Genomic DNA, 20,735 nt, shown 5'->3' with positions numbered 1-20,735 from the left:
TACCCCAAAGAATAGCAAGTCCAAGAGATTCAACAAGTTTCAGGACAACATGGTCGGGGGTAATCCATGATTGGCTCGGCTCGTCCTGACTAGAGAAGCGTAGGTGATTGACGGAAGGGAGTTGCTAAATTATTCAGGAGTCTCGTAACTCTAGTCATCATAGATGGTGAGTGCTGAGATGTATGACCTGGCCTTTAATTGCCAAGTTACTAGTCTGGTCAGATTACTGATGTAGGTTAGAGCATACACCCCTACAAGCAACAGTCTAACTGCTCTAACATATTCCCAACGAGTGGTCAGGTCAGGAATGGTTAGAGAAAGGAAAAGGAGGTCATTTTCTATACAGATTTCACATTTATATGAAGTTGGATCAGTGTGTCGAGTTTCACTGGTTCAAGATGAGTTTCTCCTCCAGATCTCACTGAGTCTATTTGTTTTTTTATTCCATTTTGATAAGGAAATTTGTTCTGATATTTCCATCAGATCAGACAAATAGAAAAGCCATAATTCAAGTTTGAACCTAGAGCATCATGAAACATAATATAAAATGCAGTTTCTTGATACATATATCTTGCCTTAAAGATGGCTCATTAGGAGATATCTCAGACCTAAGATTCAACACACCCTCCCGTGTGACATGATTTATGACATCTTGGCATACCGAAGGCTGAATGCTTTCATCCTGCTTAGGCCCTCTTCAAGATCAGAAGGGTCAACAGCAAGACTAATCCGAAGCCAATTCTTTAGTCCAACAGTAACACCTGCAAGCAAGTATAATAACACCAATAAAGAGAAACTCTCGTCATATATGACTTTATTCAATTTACCAATTGAATTCTTACCAGGAAGAAGAATTACAGATTCCTCTTTGGCCAGCTTGACACAGAAATCCAAATCATCAACAATGTCCTTAACTTTTGAAAAGTTAATCTTCACCTGATTCATTCAATTTACTGTCAATTGATCATGAGTAAGATGACCCCATGTTAAATTTATAGCATGATGAAAGCCTAAGAATTCTTTATGCCACTTACCATTGCAGCCATGGCTCCTTCGGGTTTGTGAGGGCATGTCAAGCAAGGGATCTCCTTACATACATCATAGAATATGTTTGCAGCCTCTCTCATCATATTCAGATTCTTAAAATGGAAATCATCATTTGTTCTCTCAAGGATTTGAGGTATTGCAGCCTGCAAGCCTAACTTTCTGTCATTTTTGTTTTAGGGAAAACAAAATGAACAAAAAAGGATACAAGCATAAGCAAACAAACACGTATTAAATTCTGAATATATGCTTTTGTTGATCTATTCGATCGGCCGAAGAATACTAGTTGGTTTTTTTCTGTTACTTTTGCGTTTTGCTTATGCTATAGTTTCCATTTGTTACCTGCATGAAGGTTGGAGGGTCAGAAGTGATCTCCAAATAGCTGATGATATTTGTCTTGATCTGATAAAGAAAGAAAACAATTGCATAATCATTCAAATATCAGGTTTTCTAAGCTGTGAAAAATCTTTACTCCAATTGATCTTGATAAAAGAGAAATCTCTTAGACTGATAAATTTTAAGGATAAAAAGATTGAAAACAAAAGGTAAAAAAAACACTAACCCCAGTTTTTTGAAAAATTTCGTGGGGGTCCATTGTGGCTATCCAGCCAATTCTCCAACCAGGAACTAACCATCTTTTTGATAAGGACCCAATTGTGATAACTGGCACTATTGATGCAAACACTCCCATTGGCACAAATGGATTGCTTCCAAAAGCTACATGGGCATAAACTTCGTCAGAAATTACACAGATTCCAAGTTTCCTCGCAGTCTCAGCAACCTACAAGAGTCCTGAAAAATTGTCACATTTTGTTTCCTACTCTTTTCTTAGTCTAATACAAGTATCATTCATGGGAGTCAATCATGTTCGAGTCAGAACATCCGCATCTAGGTGAGGCTAGCTAGATCTCCCAACAGAGGTTTACTTCATAACTCGAGCCCGAGACCTTACATTTACGAGGAATCAAAGTACAACCTAAACAGCCACCCTTTAGTATTTTGTTTCCTCTACTCTGAAACAATGAAGTTTAAGACTATTATGTACCTTTTTTAAATGCTGCAACGTGCACACATTCCCACATGGATTGCTTGGATTGATTATAACCATGGCCACAGTGTTCTCATCTGCTAGAGCCTCAAGGGAATGAAGGTCAACCTCCCATCCTCTCTCAGGCGAGAGATCAAAGTACCGAACTTCAAGGAGACAACAAGCAGCATGAGCATCATATAGTGGGTACCCTGGTCTTGGAAGGAGAATGTTGGCACCAGGACGTGCAAGGACATGTAATATTATATCTATAGCTTGTGTGCCCCCAACGGTGAGAAAAACATTGTCTGGTGATAACTGGTATGGAAGATCTGAAGAGAGATAATTTGCAATAGCCCTGTTTAGGAAATGGCAATATTTCACCAAATTATCATATTTAAACATGTTTAATAGATTTTTGGCTCCAGAAATTCCATATTCACGTGTTAGATAAGATTAGCAAATATGAAATACCAATGTCAATAATGGATTACAGAAATCACCTGCTCCTTTCCAACTCCTTCTAATGAAAATAGAAAACCTTAACAAAAAATTATTTCCTTTATCTTCAAGTTGTCAAATTATTTCAGGGAACTATTATGTTTTTATTAGGACACAAAAAGAGACAGAAAAGGTTGAAAACTGATTTTCATCTGTGACTAACCCAACAGAGAGTACACTGAAAAAAAAATTGGACCATCACATTTATCCTCAATTCGAGACAATCATATGTTTGAGTCGGGAACATTCTTCAAAGTGAGGCTAGATTTCCCTATGGAGAACCTGAGAACTTGCTTAAGGCTTGTTTGCGAGTTTTTAGTGGAGGAGAAGGGAAGGCTTTGAAGGGAAGGGGAAGTGGGGGGGAAGAGGGGTAAGCCCTTCCCTTGTCTGCAAGTTCCAAATTCCTCTAAACCCTCCAATTTGGGGGAACTCCAAAAAACAACTAATGGTGGGTCTTGGGGGTCTAGGAGGGTTTTAAAAAATTCTCCAAACCCTTCCCCCCTCTTAAAAACTCAAACAATGGAAGCCTCTTCCTCACTTCTCTCGCCTCAAAAACTCAACTCACAAAACACACCCAAATCAGGATATCTATTCAATTGATTCAACCCCTTCCTTTCCCATAAAGGACTATAAAGAGAAGAGGGGCGCAGCACAATAGCAGTGAAAAGCTTCTCTTTCAATTTTCTTGTTCAGTACATAGCTCTTCTTCCTTCACCTCGCATACTATACACTTCACTCAAAACCTTAAAGTTTTAAGTAAATGGTCCTCTACTTGTACGTTGTTCAACATATTCATTTTTATTCTATGTGAGACTCATTCATCAATCCAACATAGACTTACCAAAGTTTGTCCACATCAAAAATATATAACCACACAGTTTTTATACATTCACACTCGTTTTCTCTTCCATCATATTTCCACATACTTTTTCTTCATATCTCTCTTCTTTACCTATCATATTACTTCTCTCTTTTCTATTCCTATATCCTCCAAGCTTGGATGTGGACATGCAATTTGGGTGTGTATAAATCTCTATTGAACCACAAAACCTTTTAGTTTCTTACCAATTAGTCAATTACTAAAGACATTACTATGACTTCATGATAAACTAATAGCATTTTTATCTATAATTGATGAGGGGAAACACACCTCTTTGCATCAGGTAAGCCAACAGTGGGAGGGTAACAATTGAAGTTAATGGAGTGAGCAGCAGTTGCAACAGCATCAGGAGCAACATGGGTAGTCCTTAACAATGGATTATCAGTAGGATCAACACGACAGAGGCGAACCAGAGGTTTTTTGTTGTCTACATTGTTGCTGATGCTATCCATGAGCATGCTATAGACCCCACTCACAGAGACGGTTGAAGCATTGAGCCCTTTGTTACCTTGGAAATTCCACCTCTCGCTTCCGTTATCCATTCACTCTGTCTATCTGAGATTGGTGAACCAATACAAGTGATGAGAACTGAAGCAGAAGAGCGATGAACCAAAGGAAGGAAATGCCAATCGTGAACGACAAACAAACCCCACTTGTGTATTATCAGTGTCTGTGGTGGGTTCCATTCTCTTGTTTTTATATGCTTTTTACATTCTAATGCCTAGTGAAGTGAGTGGGGTTTGAATTGGACAGTGATGGTTCAGCAGCAGATGCTAGGAGGTTTGCGCCTTTGCGGCACGGTGGGGATGACCGGCGGTGGTGGAGGCATGGGAGTTAGGCCAGCTCTTGAAGGATATATATGTGTTGGTAGATGATGATGTTGGAAAATTTTCAGTTCATATTAGAAATTTTCATAGTAATTAATTTCATTTTTCAAGTTTTACATAGTGGACATGTAAACAGTTTTTGTGACAAGCCATTCAGATCTCAAGTTTATGCATTTGTTGTCATTAGATATTTAGATGTGAACAACAATCAAATAGAACCATAATCAAAATTCAGAGGATTTGGTCATGAATGAGAAGCTTCTTTAAATTGAATCAACTATACTAAAGTATAATCAAAGACAGAGACTATGTTGTCCTAGACCCGCTACATATTAACAGTTTAGTATCTAGGAGTATGTACTTAACATCATAGTTTTCAAAATAATCATTAATCCTTGTAGATTGTATTGGAAAGCGTCTGGATTTGTTCCTGTGATGGGAACCAGGATCCCGTTCTCAACTGCAGTGCAAACAACTCTGGCCAAGACATTGTGAGATCTCCATCTTCATCTACATGATCTTCAAATGCAGACTCATTTCCTTTGGTATTTTCAACCACCTCATTCTTGCCTCCATTCTCTTTCTCTTGATGACTTGTTGTTTCTTGGCAAATATCTTTCCCCAACGAAACATTATTATCACCATTAATAATGTCCTACAAAAGATAAGGTAAGAGAATGAATTAATGATCAAATATACATAGATTGCTTTAAACACTCTGAAGACAAAAAGCATTTTTTATTTAATTATAAATATCTAATTTCATAACATATCTAAAAGGAATTTATGATAGTTCTAAATGAATTAGAATTCAAGACAAATTATAATTAATTACTTAAATTTAATCAAAGATAAACTTCCAAAACTCGACCTTTTATCAGAGACAAAATTGACTTAAAAAAATCAGAGACAAAATTGCATCAATTCAAAAGTAAGATTTTAAAAATAAACAAAAGAATCAATATCATAAATAATATACCATTGTATTGTCTCCACTCTCTGGATGGCCTTTTAGTTCTTGGCAACTATCATTCCCAAGTGAAACTTCATTATTGTTATCAATAGTGTGCTGCAAAATATAATGTAGAGAACCCTGTTTAGTATAATCAATATATATATTTTGTATCTAGAATCATTAAAATCTAAAACACACTACAAAGACAGTCCTTTTAACAGCATTACCCCCAGTGGCCCTCTATTAAAACAACTAAACACAAACCCCATACTATTACCCAGTTATAATTAAAAAAGCTTCATAATTTGTAAATAAAAAATAAAAATTAACAAAGGTACTTACAGATTCTGTGGTAGCTGGAAGTCCAAGAACAGTAATCTTCCTTTTCTTGGTATTGACCCTTGTCTTCCTCTCTTCTTGACTTGTACTTTTCTTCCGACTCTTCTTAGGCTTAATATTATGTGCCAAATTCTTTCTAAATCTACATAGAACCTGATTATTGGCCTGTAATTAACTAAGCAATCAGCATGGATACAATAAGTTAATTGGTACCAAACAAGTGTTAAAATTTAAAACATTCAAAAGCCTAAATTAAACTAGTACCAGACACATGAACAATTTTACAAATCATACAAGAACACATTATAATGGTTCATAGTGCACGGTACTTACTGAAGAATCAGGGACTAAAGACGAGTCAAGAATGTACTCATGCATGATCCATCTCCCATCTTGTCCAGTGCCACTCTTCTCAAACCGATAACGTTTCCTGATGCCGAGGGGTTTGTTGTGGGGATCATTAGTAGCCACTATGATCTTGCCAACATCTTCACCTTCCCATGAACCCAACCCAATGGTGCGAACTGAGCGTGCGCAAGGACCAGACTTCCTCTTTAGCGTGGTGAAGAAGTAAAGGTCCTTTCCACCATATGAATTGGAGTCTCCAAACTGTTCCCAAATCTCCCATGGGTTTTGCTCACCATACAAGTCATATTCAAGAATGGTGACGTTTTCAGGCAAGGGTTTACCATGGACCTTGTTGTAGAGGAACAACTGGAGGAGTACATCATCCGTGGGCTTAAACTCATTTCTTGAAAGTACACTAGCTGGAGCCATTGAGTAAAAATTTTCTTGTGAAATTTTGAGACATAATCATGAACAAGGTAAAATTTATAATGGGAACACTGGTGTTCTATTTTTTTTTTAAATCTTCTAAATATTTTCACAATCTTTGAAAATCTTTGATATCGATTATATATAGATATATCCTATCTTCCCTTAAAAAAATATGATATATATCCTATCTTTTTCTTTATTTTTTGTAATCAAATTGTGATAAATTAAATTCAACGGTCAATTCTAGCTTGAGCTCTGGAAAATAAAAAGCTTGTATAAAAATTACCGTATCATATTTCAAAGGGACTTTCAAAAAAAAAAAATCAAAGGGAATTCGGGAGATCTTTTTGAAGGAATATGATAAATCCAATATTTTTATCTGAGATTTGCTATAAAAAAATTCTTAACATTACTCCGAAAACAGATTCTATACACTCAAAGCCTTTTTTTTTTTTACATGTGGCAGTGTTATTTACTAATATTATTGATGGTACATGCTTGATTTCCTTTAAGTAAGGTCTTCGACTCTTGTATATGAAAAAAAAATCTCCGCTCAGAGAGTTAACTCCACCATGATGTAAATGTTTCCGACTCGAATAAGATTGCCTCCGAAGGAAGACATATGTAAAAAAAAAAAACTAATTTCAACTGTTTGACAATTTCTTGTTTTTTCCAAACTTACCCTTGAACCTCACAATAGTTCCAACAACAAAGATTGGTTTCAGTTTCATGATAAAATAACAAATGTAGATCACTTGCTGATTAAAGATTTACTTAAATTTTTGTTTAAATAAGTAATTAAAACTATTACTGTACTTTTCAAATAAATTGATATATTATTTATAAATAGTTGGGTTATAGATTTTTTATTTTCTAATTTTAAATAATGATTAATTGATTATTTTTTTTGAAAGTGATTAATTGATTGTTGCTACTTCTCAAATGAATTTATACTATTTAAAAAATTATATAAGGATTCTAGATTTAAAAATTTTCAATATAAATAATAAAAATAATAATTAGAAGCGTCTTCAGTTTTTTTTATAGGTAAATGTTAGTTATTAGTAAATTAGTAAAAATTGTCCCCGAATGATAACTCAAGTGGTAAGAGCTAGGGGACATATGGGTTGGGATGGGGAGGTGCATGGATCAATCCCTAGTGGGAGCAATTTATATATTTCCGATGTACCAAAAAAAAATTAGTACAAATTATCCTCCCTCATAGTTCGAACCCTGACCCTTTACCTGCAATTACCCTTAGCTTAACCATGTGAGTTACCCACCCCACCAAGAAGTACCTTCACTAATAATATAATTATTTAAAGAAATTATTGTAGAACAATTGGAATAGTGTATCATTTTCTGAAAAGACATCTACGGTTAGGGGACTAGATGAAATCTTTTATGGGTAAAATTGATAATAAAGAGTATTTATTCACATATTAAAAATACCTACACCTAAGAGATAGTAAGAAAATTGAGAAATTTAAATTTGAGAGATGTGATGTGTAGTTGATGGAAAACAGAAGAGAGATAAAATGAGACACAAGAAAAGAAAAGTGAGGTGAATAAATTAAAAAAATATTTTTTTTTGGATAAAAAAAATGAAAGTTGAGATAAACAATTAAAATATTGAAAAAATCATAAGTAGTACAGTGAAAAAACACAATTTTTAAATAAAAAAAACATTGAAATTGCTGTGCAGACTAAAAAAAAAAAGCAAAGAAGAAGTTATTTTCCGAGAGGTGAAAGGGTAAGTTTGGAAATTGATAAGAAATAAAACGGTTAGTAGTAGTGAGGTACTTTAATACTGTATAAGGCTTGAAATAGCCTATTTAAACTTATCTTGTAGCATAATCGTGTAAGCAAATGGTGAGAGAGCTTATCTAAATAGTTTATCTTTAGTCTATAACACGACTTATTTTCAACTTATTCGAATAAGTTTCCCAAATTAGCTCATGAGCATACCATTTTGTGCTAAGAGCTTATTGCCATAAGGACTTAATTAAAATGTTTACCCAAACACAACTAAATGGAATTACCATACATATACTTTGCCATAAAGATGGTCTCAATGGGGTATATAGACCTGGTATTCAACACAGCCTCCCATGTGACACGATTTATGACATCTTGGCATACCGAAGACTGAATGCTTTTATCCTGCTAAGACCCTCTTCAAGTTCAGAAAGGTCAACAGCAAGACTAATCCGAAGCCAATTCTTGAGTCCAACAGTAACACCTGCAAGCAAGTGTAATAAGATCAATAAAGAGAAACTCTCATCATACATGACTTTATTCTATTTATCAAGTTATCAAGTGACAAATATTACTATAAAAATTGTTACCAGGAAGAAGAAGTACAGATTCCTCTTTGGCCAGTTTGACACAGAAATCCACATCATCAACAATGTCCTTAACTTGTGAGAAGTTAATCTTCACCTGATTCATTCAATTTACTGTTAATTGATTCATGTGTATTAAGATAACTCCATGTGAAATTTATAACATGATGAAATTGAAAACCTCATAAGTCATAACTCTTTATCCAACTTACAAATGCAGCCATGGCTCCTTCAGGTTTGTGAGGGCATGTCAAGCAAGGGATCTCCTTGCATACATCATAGAATTTGTTTGCAGCCTCTCTCATTATATTAAGATTTTTTAAATGAAAATCATCATCTGTTCTCTCAAGGATTTGAGGTATTGCTGCCTGCAAGCCTAACTTGCTGTCATTTTTGTTTTATAAGAGAAAACAACATGATAAAAAAGGATATGGGCATATATACAAACCAACATATACGAGAGTCTGGGTATAAGAGAAACTATATCTCTACTCAGATATATTTCCTAATCTTAGTAAAGATATAGTTTCTCGTATATCCAAATTTTCCTATAAAACATGTATTAAGTTCTGAATGTATGCTTATTGATCTGTTCAGCTGAAGAAAACAAATTATTTTTACAATAATACTTTTCTGTTACTCTTGTGTTTTGTTTATGCTGTAGATTCTATTTGTTACCTGCATGAAGGTTGGAGGGTCAGAAGTGATCTCCAAATAGCTGATGATATTTGTCTTGATCTGATAAAGAAAGAAAACAATTGCAAAATCATTCAAATATCAAGATATCTATGCTAAGAAAAATCTGTATTGCAATTGATCTTGATAAAAGAGAAATCTCTTAGACTGATATAACTATCAAGTATAAAAAGATTGAAAAAACAAAAGGTAGAAAACACTAACCCCAGTTTTTTGAAAAATTCCATTGGGGTCCATTGTGGCTATCCAACCAACTCTCCAACCAGGAACTAACCATCTTTTTGATAAGGACCCAATTGTAATAACTGGCACTATTGGAGCAAACACTCCCATGGGCACAAATGGATTGTTTCCATAAGCTACATGGCCATAAACTTCATCAGAAATCACACAGATTCCAAGTTTTCTTGCAGTCTCAGCAACCTACAAGAGTCTTGAAAAATGGTCACATTTTGTTTCCTACTCTGAAACAATGAAGTTTAAGACTATTATTAGCAAGTTCGGAAATCCTTCTTTAATTGATTTTAAAATCAGAATGAATTTTAGGAGGCAGCTTCTATAAGTAGTTTCTGAATATCATAATAGATTATGAGGAAATTTAAGATCATCCAAACATGTTATATGTACCTTTTTTAAATGCTGGGACGTGAACACATTCCCACATGGATTGCTAGGATTGATGATGACCATGGCCACAGTGTTCTCATCTGCTACAGCTTCAAGGGAATCAAGGTCAACCTCCCATCCTCTCTCAGGCAAGAGATCAAAGTACCGAACCTCAAGGAGACAACAAGCGGCGCGAGCATCATATTGAGGGTACCCTGGTCTTGAAAGGAGAATGTTGGCACCAGGACGTGCGAGGGCAGGTAAGATTATATCTATAGCTTGTGTGCCACCAAGGGTGAGAGAAACATTGTCTGGTGATAACTGGTATGGAAGATCAGATGAGAGATAATTTGCAATAGCCCTGTTCAGGAAATGGTGATATATTACCAGATCATCATGTATAAACATGTTCAATTGATTTTTAGCTCCAGAAATTACAAATGCATATTCATGTTGTTCCGGCCAAGCCCAAAAGTTCTTGCAACTAAGTGAGTAAGATGACTCGGTGAATGAATGTCCCGTCCCAACTAAGGTCAATCGGCCTCCTGGTGACATATTTACTGACAATCACACAACTGTCAAGAGGTGGCTATGGCCTTGGGAATATTTCCATAAGGTTTCCTAATGACTTGGAAAGACCGTTACGACAGTCTTATGCAAGGCTTTGAGTTTTTCTTAGACTCTAAGATTCTCTCTTTGCTCTCTGACTAACTTGAGCGACAGAATGTCTTCTACAGGTACACCCCGCATGCAAGCTAAGTTAGTCAAGATCGTGCACCACCACCCGGAGCTATTCGAGCAATCTCATTTCATAAATAACCCATGTGTTATAAGATTACCAAATTACCAATGTCAGTAATGATTATAGAAATCACATGCCCCTTTCCACCTATTACTATTTCTATATTTTTTAAACAAGTGTATCCACTATAGTCAGTCGTAACTAATTCTCTCGTCGTATATGCTCTTACTAATCACTATCATTTTATTACCAACTACTATTACAACTTGATAAATTAATAGCATTTTTATCTAGAGAAACAAACCTCTTTGCATCAGGTAAGCCAGCGGTGGGAGGGTAACCGTAGAAGTTGAAGGAGTTAGCAGCAGTTGCAACAGCATCAGTAGCAACAGGGGCTGTCCGAAACAATGGATTATCGGTGGGATCTACACGACAGAGACGAACCAGAGGTTTGTTGTTGTTGTTTTCATTGTTGCTGATGCTATCCATGAGCATGTTATACACCCCTCTCACAGAGATGGCTGAAGCATTGAGCCCTTTGTTCCCTTGGAAATTCCACTTCTCACTACCGTTCTCCATTTGCTCTGGTCTATCTGAGTCTGAGATTAGTCAACCAATACAAGTGTTATGAACTGAAGCAGAGGAGCTATGTTCCAAACAATAAAATGACAATCGTGGAAAATATGAAGATTAATGACATTCAAGCGTTTTTATTTCAGCCTTCAATTCTCTGTCTGTTAGTTACTCAACCAAAATAAAACAGTTATTTGTTTTAAAAATCATACCGTTTTGAGTATTGAAAACTGATTTGCTAACCACAAGGGGTGACATAAGCGGGGAATGTGCATTTCTTTAAGGGATTTCGCCTAGGCTTCTGGCCCGGGTTCGATCCCCTCTGAGGTAAAAAATAATACCGTTGTGGACAGGGACATCACTACCGTATCCCGAGCCAGATTGGTCACGTGGCGTCCCTTTCCCCGTGGAGACCGTGGCCAAAGGACAAACAAAAAAAACTGATTTGCTCATTTACTTTTTTGTTTTTGGTCAATGATTTCCTCATTTACTTGAGTTAATAACTTAATATCCATTCAAAGTCATTTACTTATGTTAATGATTTGCTGATAAAAAAAAATTTACATGTGTATTAAACAAGGATGGTGCCGTGAGGTCTAGAAAAAGAGAACAGGGCAGGCACAACATTTGTGAGATAAAAGGATGTAAAACACTATTTTTTTATGAAATGGATATATGGGTTTTTCTAGCTTCCTCCCTCTTTCTCTCTATCCAAATTTTGAGCATTGTTGTAGAGACTCTAACATGTGTAATTTCTGAGTGCACAGTACCTTGCATGCGAATGTGTTAACCTTGGGGAGCAAACCTGACACTAGATTGCACCAGAGTCTGCCGAAATTTTGCTTTCAAGACAGTATTTCGTCCACGGTGCTATTTTGAACTTATTTTTCATAAACTATTCGAATTAGTTTATGTTTATTCATATCTTATTTTTAACTTATTTGAATAAGCTTCTCAAATTAGCTTATGAATAGACTCTTTTGTGACAAGAGCTTATTGCCACAAGTCCTTAACTAAACTGTTTAAGCACCTAAAATAGAATTATTTTCAGACATATACTTTGCCATAAAGATGGTCTCAATGGGATATATAAACCTAGTATTCAACAAAGCCTCCCATGTGACACGATTTATGACATCTTGGCATACCGAAGGCTGAATGCTTTTATCCTGCTAAGACCCTCTTCAAGTTCAGAAGGGTCAACAGCAAGACTAATCCGAAGCCAATTCTTTAGTCCAACAGTAACACCTGCAAGCAAGTATAATAAAATCAATAAAGAGAAACTCTCATCATACAAGACTTTATTCTATTTATCAATTGAATTCTTACCAGGAAGAAGAAGTACAGATTCCTCTTTGGCCAGCTTGACACAGAAATCCACATCATCAACAATGTCCTTAACTTGTGAGAAGTTAATCTTCACCTGATTCATTCAATTTACTGTTAATTGATTCATGCGTAATAAGATGACTCCATGTTAAATTTATAACATGATGAAAACCTCAAAACTCTTTATCCAACTTACCATCGCAGCCATGGCTCCTTCTGGTTTGTGAGGGCATGTCAAGCAAGGGATCTCCTTGCATACATCATAGAATTTGTTTGCAGCCTCTCTCATTATATTAAGATTTTTTAAATGGAAATCATCATCTGTTCTCTCAAGGATTTGAGGTATTGCTGCCTGCAAGCCTAACTTGCTGTAATTTTTGTTTTAGAAGGGAAAACAAAATGATAAAGCAAGGAAACAAGCATATATAAACCTACATGTATTAAATTCTGAATGTATGTACAATTTTTTTTCTGTTACTCTTTTGTTTTGCTTATGCTATATAGCTTTCATTGGTTACCTGCATGAAGGTTGGAGGGTCAGAAGTAATCTCCAAATAGCTGATGATATTTGTCTTGATCTGATAAAGAAAGCAAACAATCGCACAGTCATTTAAATATCAGGTTTTCTAAGTTAATTAAGAAAAATCTTTACTGCAATTGATCTTGAAAATATAAAATCCTTATATACTAGTAATAACTATAAGGACAAAAAGATGGAAAACAACAGGTAAAAAAGCACTAACCCCGGTTTTTTCAAAAATTCCTTGGGGGTCACATGTGGCTATCCAACCAATTCTCCAACCAGGAACTAACCATCTTTTTGATAAGGACCCAATTGTGATAACTGGCACTATTTGTGCAAACACTCCCATTGGCACAAATGGATTGTTTCCAAAAGCTACGTGGCCATAAACTTCATCAGAAATTACACAGATTCCAAGTTTCCTTGCAGTCTCAGCAACCTACAAGAGTCCTGAAAAATGGTCACATATTGTTTCCTACTCCGAAACAATGAAGTTTAAGACTATAATTAGCATGTTTGGAAATCTTTCTTTAATTGATTCTAAAATGAGAATGAATTATCAGACAAAGTTTTCTATAAGTACTTAAGTAGTTTCTGAATATCAGAATCGGTTATGAGGAAATAGAAGTTCATCCAAACATGTTATATGTACCTTTTTTAAATGCTGGGATGTGAACACATTCCCACATGGATTGCTAGGATTGATGATGACCATGGCCACAGTGTTCTCATCTGCTAGAGCTTCAAGGGAATCAAGATCAACCTCCCATCCTCTCTCAGGCAAGAGATCAAAGTACCGAACCTCAAGGAGACAACAAGCGGCGCGAGCATCATACTGAGGGTACCCTGGTCTTGGAAGGAGAATGTTGGTACCAGAACGTGCAAGGGCAGGTAAGATTATATCTATAGCTTGTGTGCCCCCAACGGTGAGAAAAACATTGTCTGGTGATAACTGGTATGGAATATCAGAAGAGAGATAATTTGCAACAGCCCTGTTTAGGAAATAGCAATATGTTACCAAATCATCATGTATAAACATGTTAAATTGATTTTTGGCTCCAGAAATTACAAATGCATATTCATATTGTTCTGGCCAGACCGAAAAGCTCAATAGCATCACATTCGGCCAAAAAATCTCGCAACTAAGAGAGCAGCATAAGGGTGGGTCGGCCTCACGGCGACATATTTACTAACGATTACATAAGGCTGACCAGGGGCAGCAAAATTTCGGGAATCCTTCCTTAAGACTACCTGACAACTTGCAGAGACAGTTACGACGGACTCCGAGTCTATAAATCTCGGTATAATCATTCATTTACAAGACACGTTGAACTTTATGCAAAACTTTGAGTTCTTCTTAGGCTCCGAGATTTTCTCTTTGCTCTCTCACTGACTTGAGCATCGGAGTATCTTTTACACGTACACTCTTGCCGTGCAAACTAAGTCAGTCAAGGTCGTGCACCACCACTAAAAGCATGGACATTCGAGCAATTTCATTCACGAAGAACACATGGTTTAATGGTTATAAGATTACCAAATACCAATGTCAACAATGGATTATAGAAATCATATTTCCCTTTCTACCTATTTCTATTACTTTCTTTTTAACATCATGATAAATTAATAGCCTTTTTATCTAGTTGATGAGGGAAACATACCTTTTTGCATCAGGTAAGCCAACGGTGGGAGGATAACAGTTGAAGTTGAAGGAGTGAGCAGCAGTTGCAATAGCATCAGGAGCAACAGGGGCAGTCCGAAACAGTGGATTATCAGTTGGATCAACACGACAGAGACGAACCAGAGGTTTGTTGTTGTTGTTTTCATTGTTACTGATGCTATCCATGAGCATGTTATAGACCCCTCTCACTGAAATGGCTGAAGCATTGAGCCCTTTGTTCCCTTGGAAATTCCATTTCTCACTTCCGTTCTCCATTTGCTCTATTCTATCTGAGATTGGTCAACCAATATAAGTGTTATGAACTGAAGGAGAGGAGCTATATCCTATATATGTACCAAAGAAAAAGAAAGAAATGGCAATCGTGAAAGACAAACCCCACTTGTGTATAATCACTGTGTGGTTGGTTCCATTCTCTTGTTTTTATATGCTTTTTACAATTCTAATGATGTCATATGATTATAATTGGTGGATTGAATTTGAAACTCCACTCATTAGAAATGTCACCCCACTTAAAACATTTTTGAGAACTTAATTTAAAACTTAAAAATCTGAAGTATTTTCTCACGTAAAAGTGGAGTGTTACTATTTTACACAGCCGGTAATGTAAATCCCGAATTAATTTTGGAATATAAAATTATGAAATAATTCGGAATTTAAAAATCACATAATGGGGGTGTGAAATCTAGTAGTAGGGTGGAAAATCTAATCCCTTATAATTGTAGTATTATTTCCATGAAATTTTTTCCACAGGGCCCTCCACTCACTCGTTTTCTTGATGGATTTAAGATCCTAGTTTGACGGGTTGAGGGCGTTGAGCCACGGTTGCAAACTCATTAGGACGACTTTATCTCAGTAAAAGCAATTAAGAAAAAAACGGTGGCTAAAAAACACATTTCTTAAAAATGCACTACCAAATTTTTAAGTAATTTTTTTTACATCGGAAAGATAAAATGTTTTTTAAAAACACTATCGGATTTTAGATTTCAGTATGTTAAAATTTTATAATACAATACTGGAAACCCAATAAACAATAAAACAAAGGTCATTTTAGAAAATAAGGTGGGATTTGAGGTGCTTGGTTGCCAAAACCAACCCCCGTTTAATTTTTTTAGGGTTAAATATATTTTTGGCCCTCCTAAAATAGCGAATTATTGGTTGTAGTCACTTTTAATTTTTTATTTAGTCCTCGTAAAGTAGCAAATTATTTCCATAAAAAAATTAGCAAATTATTGAATTTAGTCCCTCCATTCAATTTTGTAGTCGTTTAAACTGTCATTAACACATTTTGTGGTAGTTTTAGTGTATTAGTGACAGTTTTTTAAACCGCTATAAAATGTGTTAGTGGTGGTTTAAACCGCCACAGAATGCCATCGAGATGAACGGAGGGACCAAATTCAATAATTTACTATTTTAGGGAATCAATATTAATGAAAAAAATTAAAAGGAGACTAAAATTAATAATTCACTATTTTTAGGAGGATAAAAAACATATTTATCCTTTTTTTATCATGGAAAAAATGAATCAGAAGCCCAAAAGGAAAGTCAAGAATGATGAATGCTCCAGTGTAACATAGCCATTAACAAAATATGAATATGAAGCCATTTTCGTTTGACCAAAAAAAATAAAAGAAGCCATTTCGTATTCTCTGCATTCAAATCGAACGCATACATTTCATGCTGCAGTGTTGAAATCCAACTTCAATCGCACTCGATTGTCGATGATCCTCAGCTAATTGGTGTGCTTCCTTCGAATTTCATTCACATACATGTTTGAACTTATTTTTCATAAATTATTCGAATTAGCTTATTAATAAGAGTTTATGTTTACCCATAGGTCCCGTTTGGAAGAACATATTTGAGCTTATTTGATAGCATAAGCTCTTATGCCAGTGTTTGAGAGAGCTTATGCAAACAGCTTATGGCCTACCATAAGCTACTTTGAGCTTATTTTCATAAGTTATTCAGGCCCCGTTTGGAAAAACAGCTTAATTAAGCGCTTATGGTCATAAGCGCTTATGACATAAGCGCTTATTCATAAGCTATTTTTAAAAATTTATTAAATTAAATTAAAAATAAGCTGTATATAAGCATAAGCTGTTTTTCATAAGCTATCCTGAGTAGCTTATGAAAATAAGCTGAAAAGAGCTTATGGCAGGCCATAAGCTGTTTGCATAAGCCCTTCCAAACACTGGCATAAGAGCTTATGCTATCAGATAAGCTCAAATAAGCTCTTCCAAACTGGGCCTCAGGATAGCTCATGGAAAAGAGCTTATGCTTATATATAGCTTATTTTTTATTTATTTCAATAAATATTTTAAAATAGCTTATGAATAAGCGCGTATTATTATAAGCGCTTATGACCATAAGTGCTTAATTAAGTTGTGTTTCTCAAATTTGCTTATTAACAGATCCTTTTGTGATAAGAACTTATTGCCATAAGTCCTTAACTAAATTGGATATAGAGACCTAGTATTCAACACAGCCTCCCATGTTACACTATTTATGACATCTTGGCATACCGAAGGCTGAATGCTTTTATCCTGCTAAGACCCTCTTCAAGTTCAGAAGGGTCAACAGCAAGACTAATACGAACCCAATTCTTGAGTCCAACAGTAACACCTGCAAGCAAGTATAATAAGATCAATAAAGAGAAACTCTCATCATACATGACTTTATTCTATTTACCAATTGAATTCTTACCAGGAAGAAGAAGTACAGATTCCTCTTTGGCCAGCTTGACACAGAAATCCATATCATCAACAATGTCCTTAACTTGTGAGAAGTTAATCTTCACCTGATTCATTCAATATACTGTTAATTGTTTTATGTGTAATAAGATGACTCCATGCTAAATTTATAACATGATGAAAACCTCATAACTTTTTGTCCAACTTACCATCGCAGCCATGGCTCCTTCAGGTTTGTGAGGGCATGTCAAGCAAGGGATCCCCTTGCATACATCATAGAATTTGTTTGCAGCCTCTCTCATTATATTAAGATTTTTTAAATGAAAATCACCATCTGTTCTCTCAAGGATTTGAGGTATTGCTGCCTGCAAGCCTAACTTGCTGTAATTTTTGTTTTATAATAGAAAACAACATGATAAAAAAAGATACGGGCATCTACAAACCAACATATAGGAGAGTCTGGGTATAAGAGAAACTATATCTCTATTCAAATTTTCCTATAAAACATGTATTACTATTAAGTTCTGAATGTATGCTTATTGATCTGTTCAGCTGAAGAAAACAAAATAGTTTAACAATATAATACTTGTGTTTTGTTTATGCATAGATTCCATTTGTTACCTGCATGATGGTTGGAGGGTGAGAAGTGATCTCCAAATAGCTGATAATATTTGTCTTGATCTGATAAAGAAAGAAAACAATTGCATAATCATTCAAATATAAAGATATCTATGCTAACAAAAATCTGTATTCCAATTGATCTTGATAAAAGAGAAATCTCTTAGACTGATATAACTATCAAGTACAAAAGGTTGAAAAAACAAAAGGTAAAAAACATTAACCCCAGTTTTTTGAAGAATTCCGTGGGGGTCCATTGTGGCTATCCAACCAATTCTCCAACCAGGAACCAACCATCTTTTTGATAAGGACCCAATTGTGATAACTGGTACTGTTGGAGCAAACACTCCCATTGGAACAAATGGATTGTTTCCATAAGCTACATAGCCATAAACTTCATCAGAAATCACACAGATTCCAAGTTTCCTTGCAGTCTCAGCAACCTACAAGAGTCCTAAAAAATTGTCACATTTTGTTTCTTACTCTGAAACAATGAAGTTTAAGACTATTATTAGCAAGTTCGGAAATGGTTCTTAAATTAATTTTAAAATCAGAAAGAATTATAGGAGGAACTGAGGAAGCTTCTAAAGTAAGTAGTTTCTGAATATCATAATCGGTTACTAGGAAATTTAAGCTCATCCAAACATGTGATATGTACCTTATTTAAATGTTGGGACGTGTACACATTCCCACATGGATTGCTAGGATTGATGATGACCATGGCCACAGTATTCTCATCTGCTAGAGCTTCAAGGGAATTAAGGTCTACCTCCCATCCTCTCTCAGGCAAGAGATCAAAGTACCGAACCTCAAGGAGACAACAAGCGGCACAAGCATCATATTGAGGGTACCCTGGTCTTGGAAGGAGAATGTTGGCACCAGGACGTGCAAGGGCAGGTAAGATTATATCTATAGCTTGTGTGCCACCAAGGGTGAGAGAAACATTGTCTGGTGATAACTGGTATGGAAGATCAGATGAGAGATAATTTGCAATAGCCCTGTTTAGGAAATAGTAACACATTACCAAATCATCATGTATAAACATGTTAAATTGATTTTTAGCTCCAGAAATTACAAATGCATGCATATTTACGTTGTTCCGACCAAGCCCATAAAGTCTAGCAACTAAGTGAGTACTATAAGGGCGGATGAGATGACTCAGTGAAGAAATGTCATGTCCCAACTTATGTCGATCGGCCTCGTGGCGACATATTTACCGACAATCACACAAAGTTGTCTAGAGGCGGCTATGACCTTGGGAATCCCTCCATAAGGTTTCCTAATGACTTGGAGAGATAGTTACGACAGTCTTATGCAAAACTCTGAGTTTTTCTTAGACTCTAAGATTCTCTCTTTACTCTCTCACTAACTTGCGTGACAGAGTGTCTTCTACAAGTACACTCTTGCGTGCAAGCTAAGTCAGTCAAGGTCGTGCACCACCACCAGAAGTACGAAGATCCAAGCAATTTCATTTCAGGAAGAACCCAAATGTGTTATAAGAGTACCAAATTATAGATGTCCAATCCGAGCAATCTCATTTCAGAAAGAACCCATGTGTTTAAGATTACCAAATTACCAATGTCAATAATGGATTATTAAAATCACCTTCCTCTTTCCACCTATGACTATGACTACATTTTTTTAACCAGTGTATCCATGACAGACAGCCGTAACTAATTCTCTCGTCGCATCTGCTCTTACTAATTACCATCATTTTATTACCAATTAGTATTACAACTTGATAAATGAATAGCATTTTTATCTAGTTGAGACTTGAGAGGGAAACAAACCTCTTTGCATCAGGTAAGCCAGCAGTGGGAGGGTAACCGTTGAAGTTGAAGGAGTGAGCAGCAGTTGCAACAGCATCAGGAGCAACAGGGGCAGTCCGAAACAATGGATTATCAGTGGGATCTACACGACAGAGACCAACCACATGTTTGTAGTTGTTGTTTTCATTGTTGTTGATGCTATTCCTGATCATGTTATACACCCTTCTCACAGAGATGGCTGAAGCATTGAGCCCTTTGTTCCCTTTGAAATTCCACTTCTCACTTCCGCTCTCCATTTGCTTAGTTCTATCTGAGATTGGTCAACCAATACAAGTAATATGAACTGAAGGAGAGGAGCTATGATCCAAATAAGAAAATGCCGATCGTGGAAAATAAATCCTACTTGTGTTATATCAATGTCTGGAAGGGTTTGAATCCATTTATCTTTGAGAGTGGGTGGGATTAATGTCTGAACATAAACTTATTTGTCCTTAAATGTAATCAGAAAATGTCCCCAGCACGTTGTGGATTCCATTTCTGTTGTTTTAATATGCATTAGTTATATTTAGTTATATGGCATTACATCAGTCTGACAGTCTGTGATTTAGTTAGACACGCAATACCGAGTGCAATTGTTCTCATAGCTGACTTTCTTAATCATATTGTCAAAAGATTCAAATGTCAGTTATGTGTATGGAAAATAAACTTGTTGGTAGACAAAACTCAATTTGGTTATCTATATACTTTTAAACTTGTTGGTGGTGCACATAAAAAATGTTAGAGATGTAATGTGTTTTGATATACTTTAAAACTCATGTT

At 35.7% G+C, this 20,735-nt stretch overlaps 5 protein-coding genes across 7 annotated transcripts; all 5 read right to left on the bottom strand.

Moving 5' to 3' along the window:
* Window positions 1–350: 350 nt before the first annotated feature.
* LOC130746821 (probable aminotransferase TAT2) lies at window positions 351–4,342 on the bottom strand. Of its 3 annotated transcripts, none has more exons than XM_057599556.1 (7): window positions 3,723–3,947; window positions 2,090–2,403; window positions 1,607–1,825; window positions 1,387–1,446; window positions 1,035–1,190; window positions 843–936; window positions 351–761 (listed from the first exon to the last, which is right to left on the bottom strand). In XM_057599556.1, the coding sequence occupies exons 1-7, from the start codon at window positions 3,808–3,810 to the stop codon at window positions 643–645; spliced, it is 1,050 nt and encodes a 349-aa protein (XP_057455539.1). In that variant the 5' UTR covers window positions 3,811–3,947; the 3' UTR covers window positions 351–642. The 3 variants fall into 3 exon arrangements, 2 of the variants coding, with proteins under 2 accessions (XP_057455539.1, XP_057455538.1); XM_057599555.1 differs by having other exon boundaries at window positions 352–761; window positions 2,090–2,429; window positions 3,723–4,333; XR_009022227.1 differs by having other exon boundaries at window positions 744–761; window positions 843–953; window positions 2,090–2,429; window positions 3,723–4,342.
* Window positions 4,343–4,423: 81 nt separating this feature from the next.
* LOC130746823 (NAC domain-containing protein 83-like) lies at window positions 4,424–6,425 on the bottom strand. Its single transcript, XM_057599558.1, has 4 exons — window positions 5,907–6,425; window positions 5,577–5,738; window positions 5,259–5,348; window positions 4,424–4,934 (listed from the first exon to the last, which is right to left on the bottom strand). Exons 1-4 carry the CDS (start codon window positions 6,348–6,350, stop codon window positions 4,668–4,670), a joined length of 963 nt encoding a protein of 320 aa, XP_057455541.1. The 5' UTR covers window positions 6,351–6,425; the 3' UTR covers window positions 4,424–4,667.
* A 1,819-nt stretch (window positions 6,426–8,244) lies between these two features.
* On the bottom strand, window positions 8,245–12,016 carry LOC130746820 (probable aminotransferase TAT2). The gene is made up of 7 exons (XM_057599554.1): window positions 11,044–12,016; window positions 10,019–10,358; window positions 9,596–9,814; window positions 9,374–9,433; window positions 8,908–9,063; window positions 8,699–8,792; window positions 8,245–8,592 (listed from the first exon to the last, which is right to left on the bottom strand). The coding sequence occupies exons 1-7, from the start codon at window positions 11,316–11,318 to the stop codon at window positions 8,474–8,476; spliced, it is 1,263 nt and encodes a 420-aa protein (XP_057455537.1). The 5' UTR covers window positions 11,319–12,016; the 3' UTR covers window positions 8,245–8,473.
* Window positions 12,017–12,168: 152 nt separating this feature from the next.
* On the bottom strand, window positions 12,169–15,189 carry LOC130746819 (probable aminotransferase TAT2). Its single transcript, XM_057599552.1, has 7 exons — window positions 14,823–15,189; window positions 13,817–14,156; window positions 13,385–13,603; window positions 13,160–13,219; window positions 12,838–12,993; window positions 12,642–12,735; window positions 12,169–12,560 (listed from the first exon to the last, which is right to left on the bottom strand). Exons 1-7 carry the CDS (start codon window positions 15,095–15,097, stop codon window positions 12,442–12,444), a joined length of 1,263 nt encoding a protein of 420 aa, XP_057455535.1. The 5' UTR covers window positions 15,098–15,189; the 3' UTR covers window positions 12,169–12,441.
* A 1,202-nt stretch (window positions 15,190–16,391) lies between these two features.
* On the bottom strand, window positions 16,392–20,435 carry LOC130746818 (probable aminotransferase TAT2). The gene is made up of 7 exons (XM_057599551.1): window positions 19,938–20,435; window positions 18,806–19,145; window positions 18,372–18,590; window positions 18,151–18,210; window positions 17,739–17,894; window positions 17,543–17,636; window positions 16,392–17,461 (listed from the first exon to the last, which is right to left on the bottom strand). Exons 1-7 carry the CDS (start codon window positions 20,210–20,212, stop codon window positions 17,343–17,345), a joined length of 1,263 nt encoding a protein of 420 aa, XP_057455534.1. The 5' UTR covers window positions 20,213–20,435; the 3' UTR covers window positions 16,392–17,342.
* Window positions 20,436–20,735: the final 300 nt, after the last annotated feature.

Source organism: Lotus japonicus, chromosome 3, assembly GCF_012489685.1.
Source record: "Lotus japonicus ecotype B-129 chromosome 3, LjGifu_v1.2".
Lineage (NCBI taxonomy): Eukaryota > Viridiplantae > Streptophyta > Magnoliopsida > Fabales > Fabaceae > Lotus > Lotus japonicus.
The sequence above is the reverse complement of the archived record's forward strand: the minus strand, read 5'-3'. Positions and strand labels throughout refer to the sequence as shown.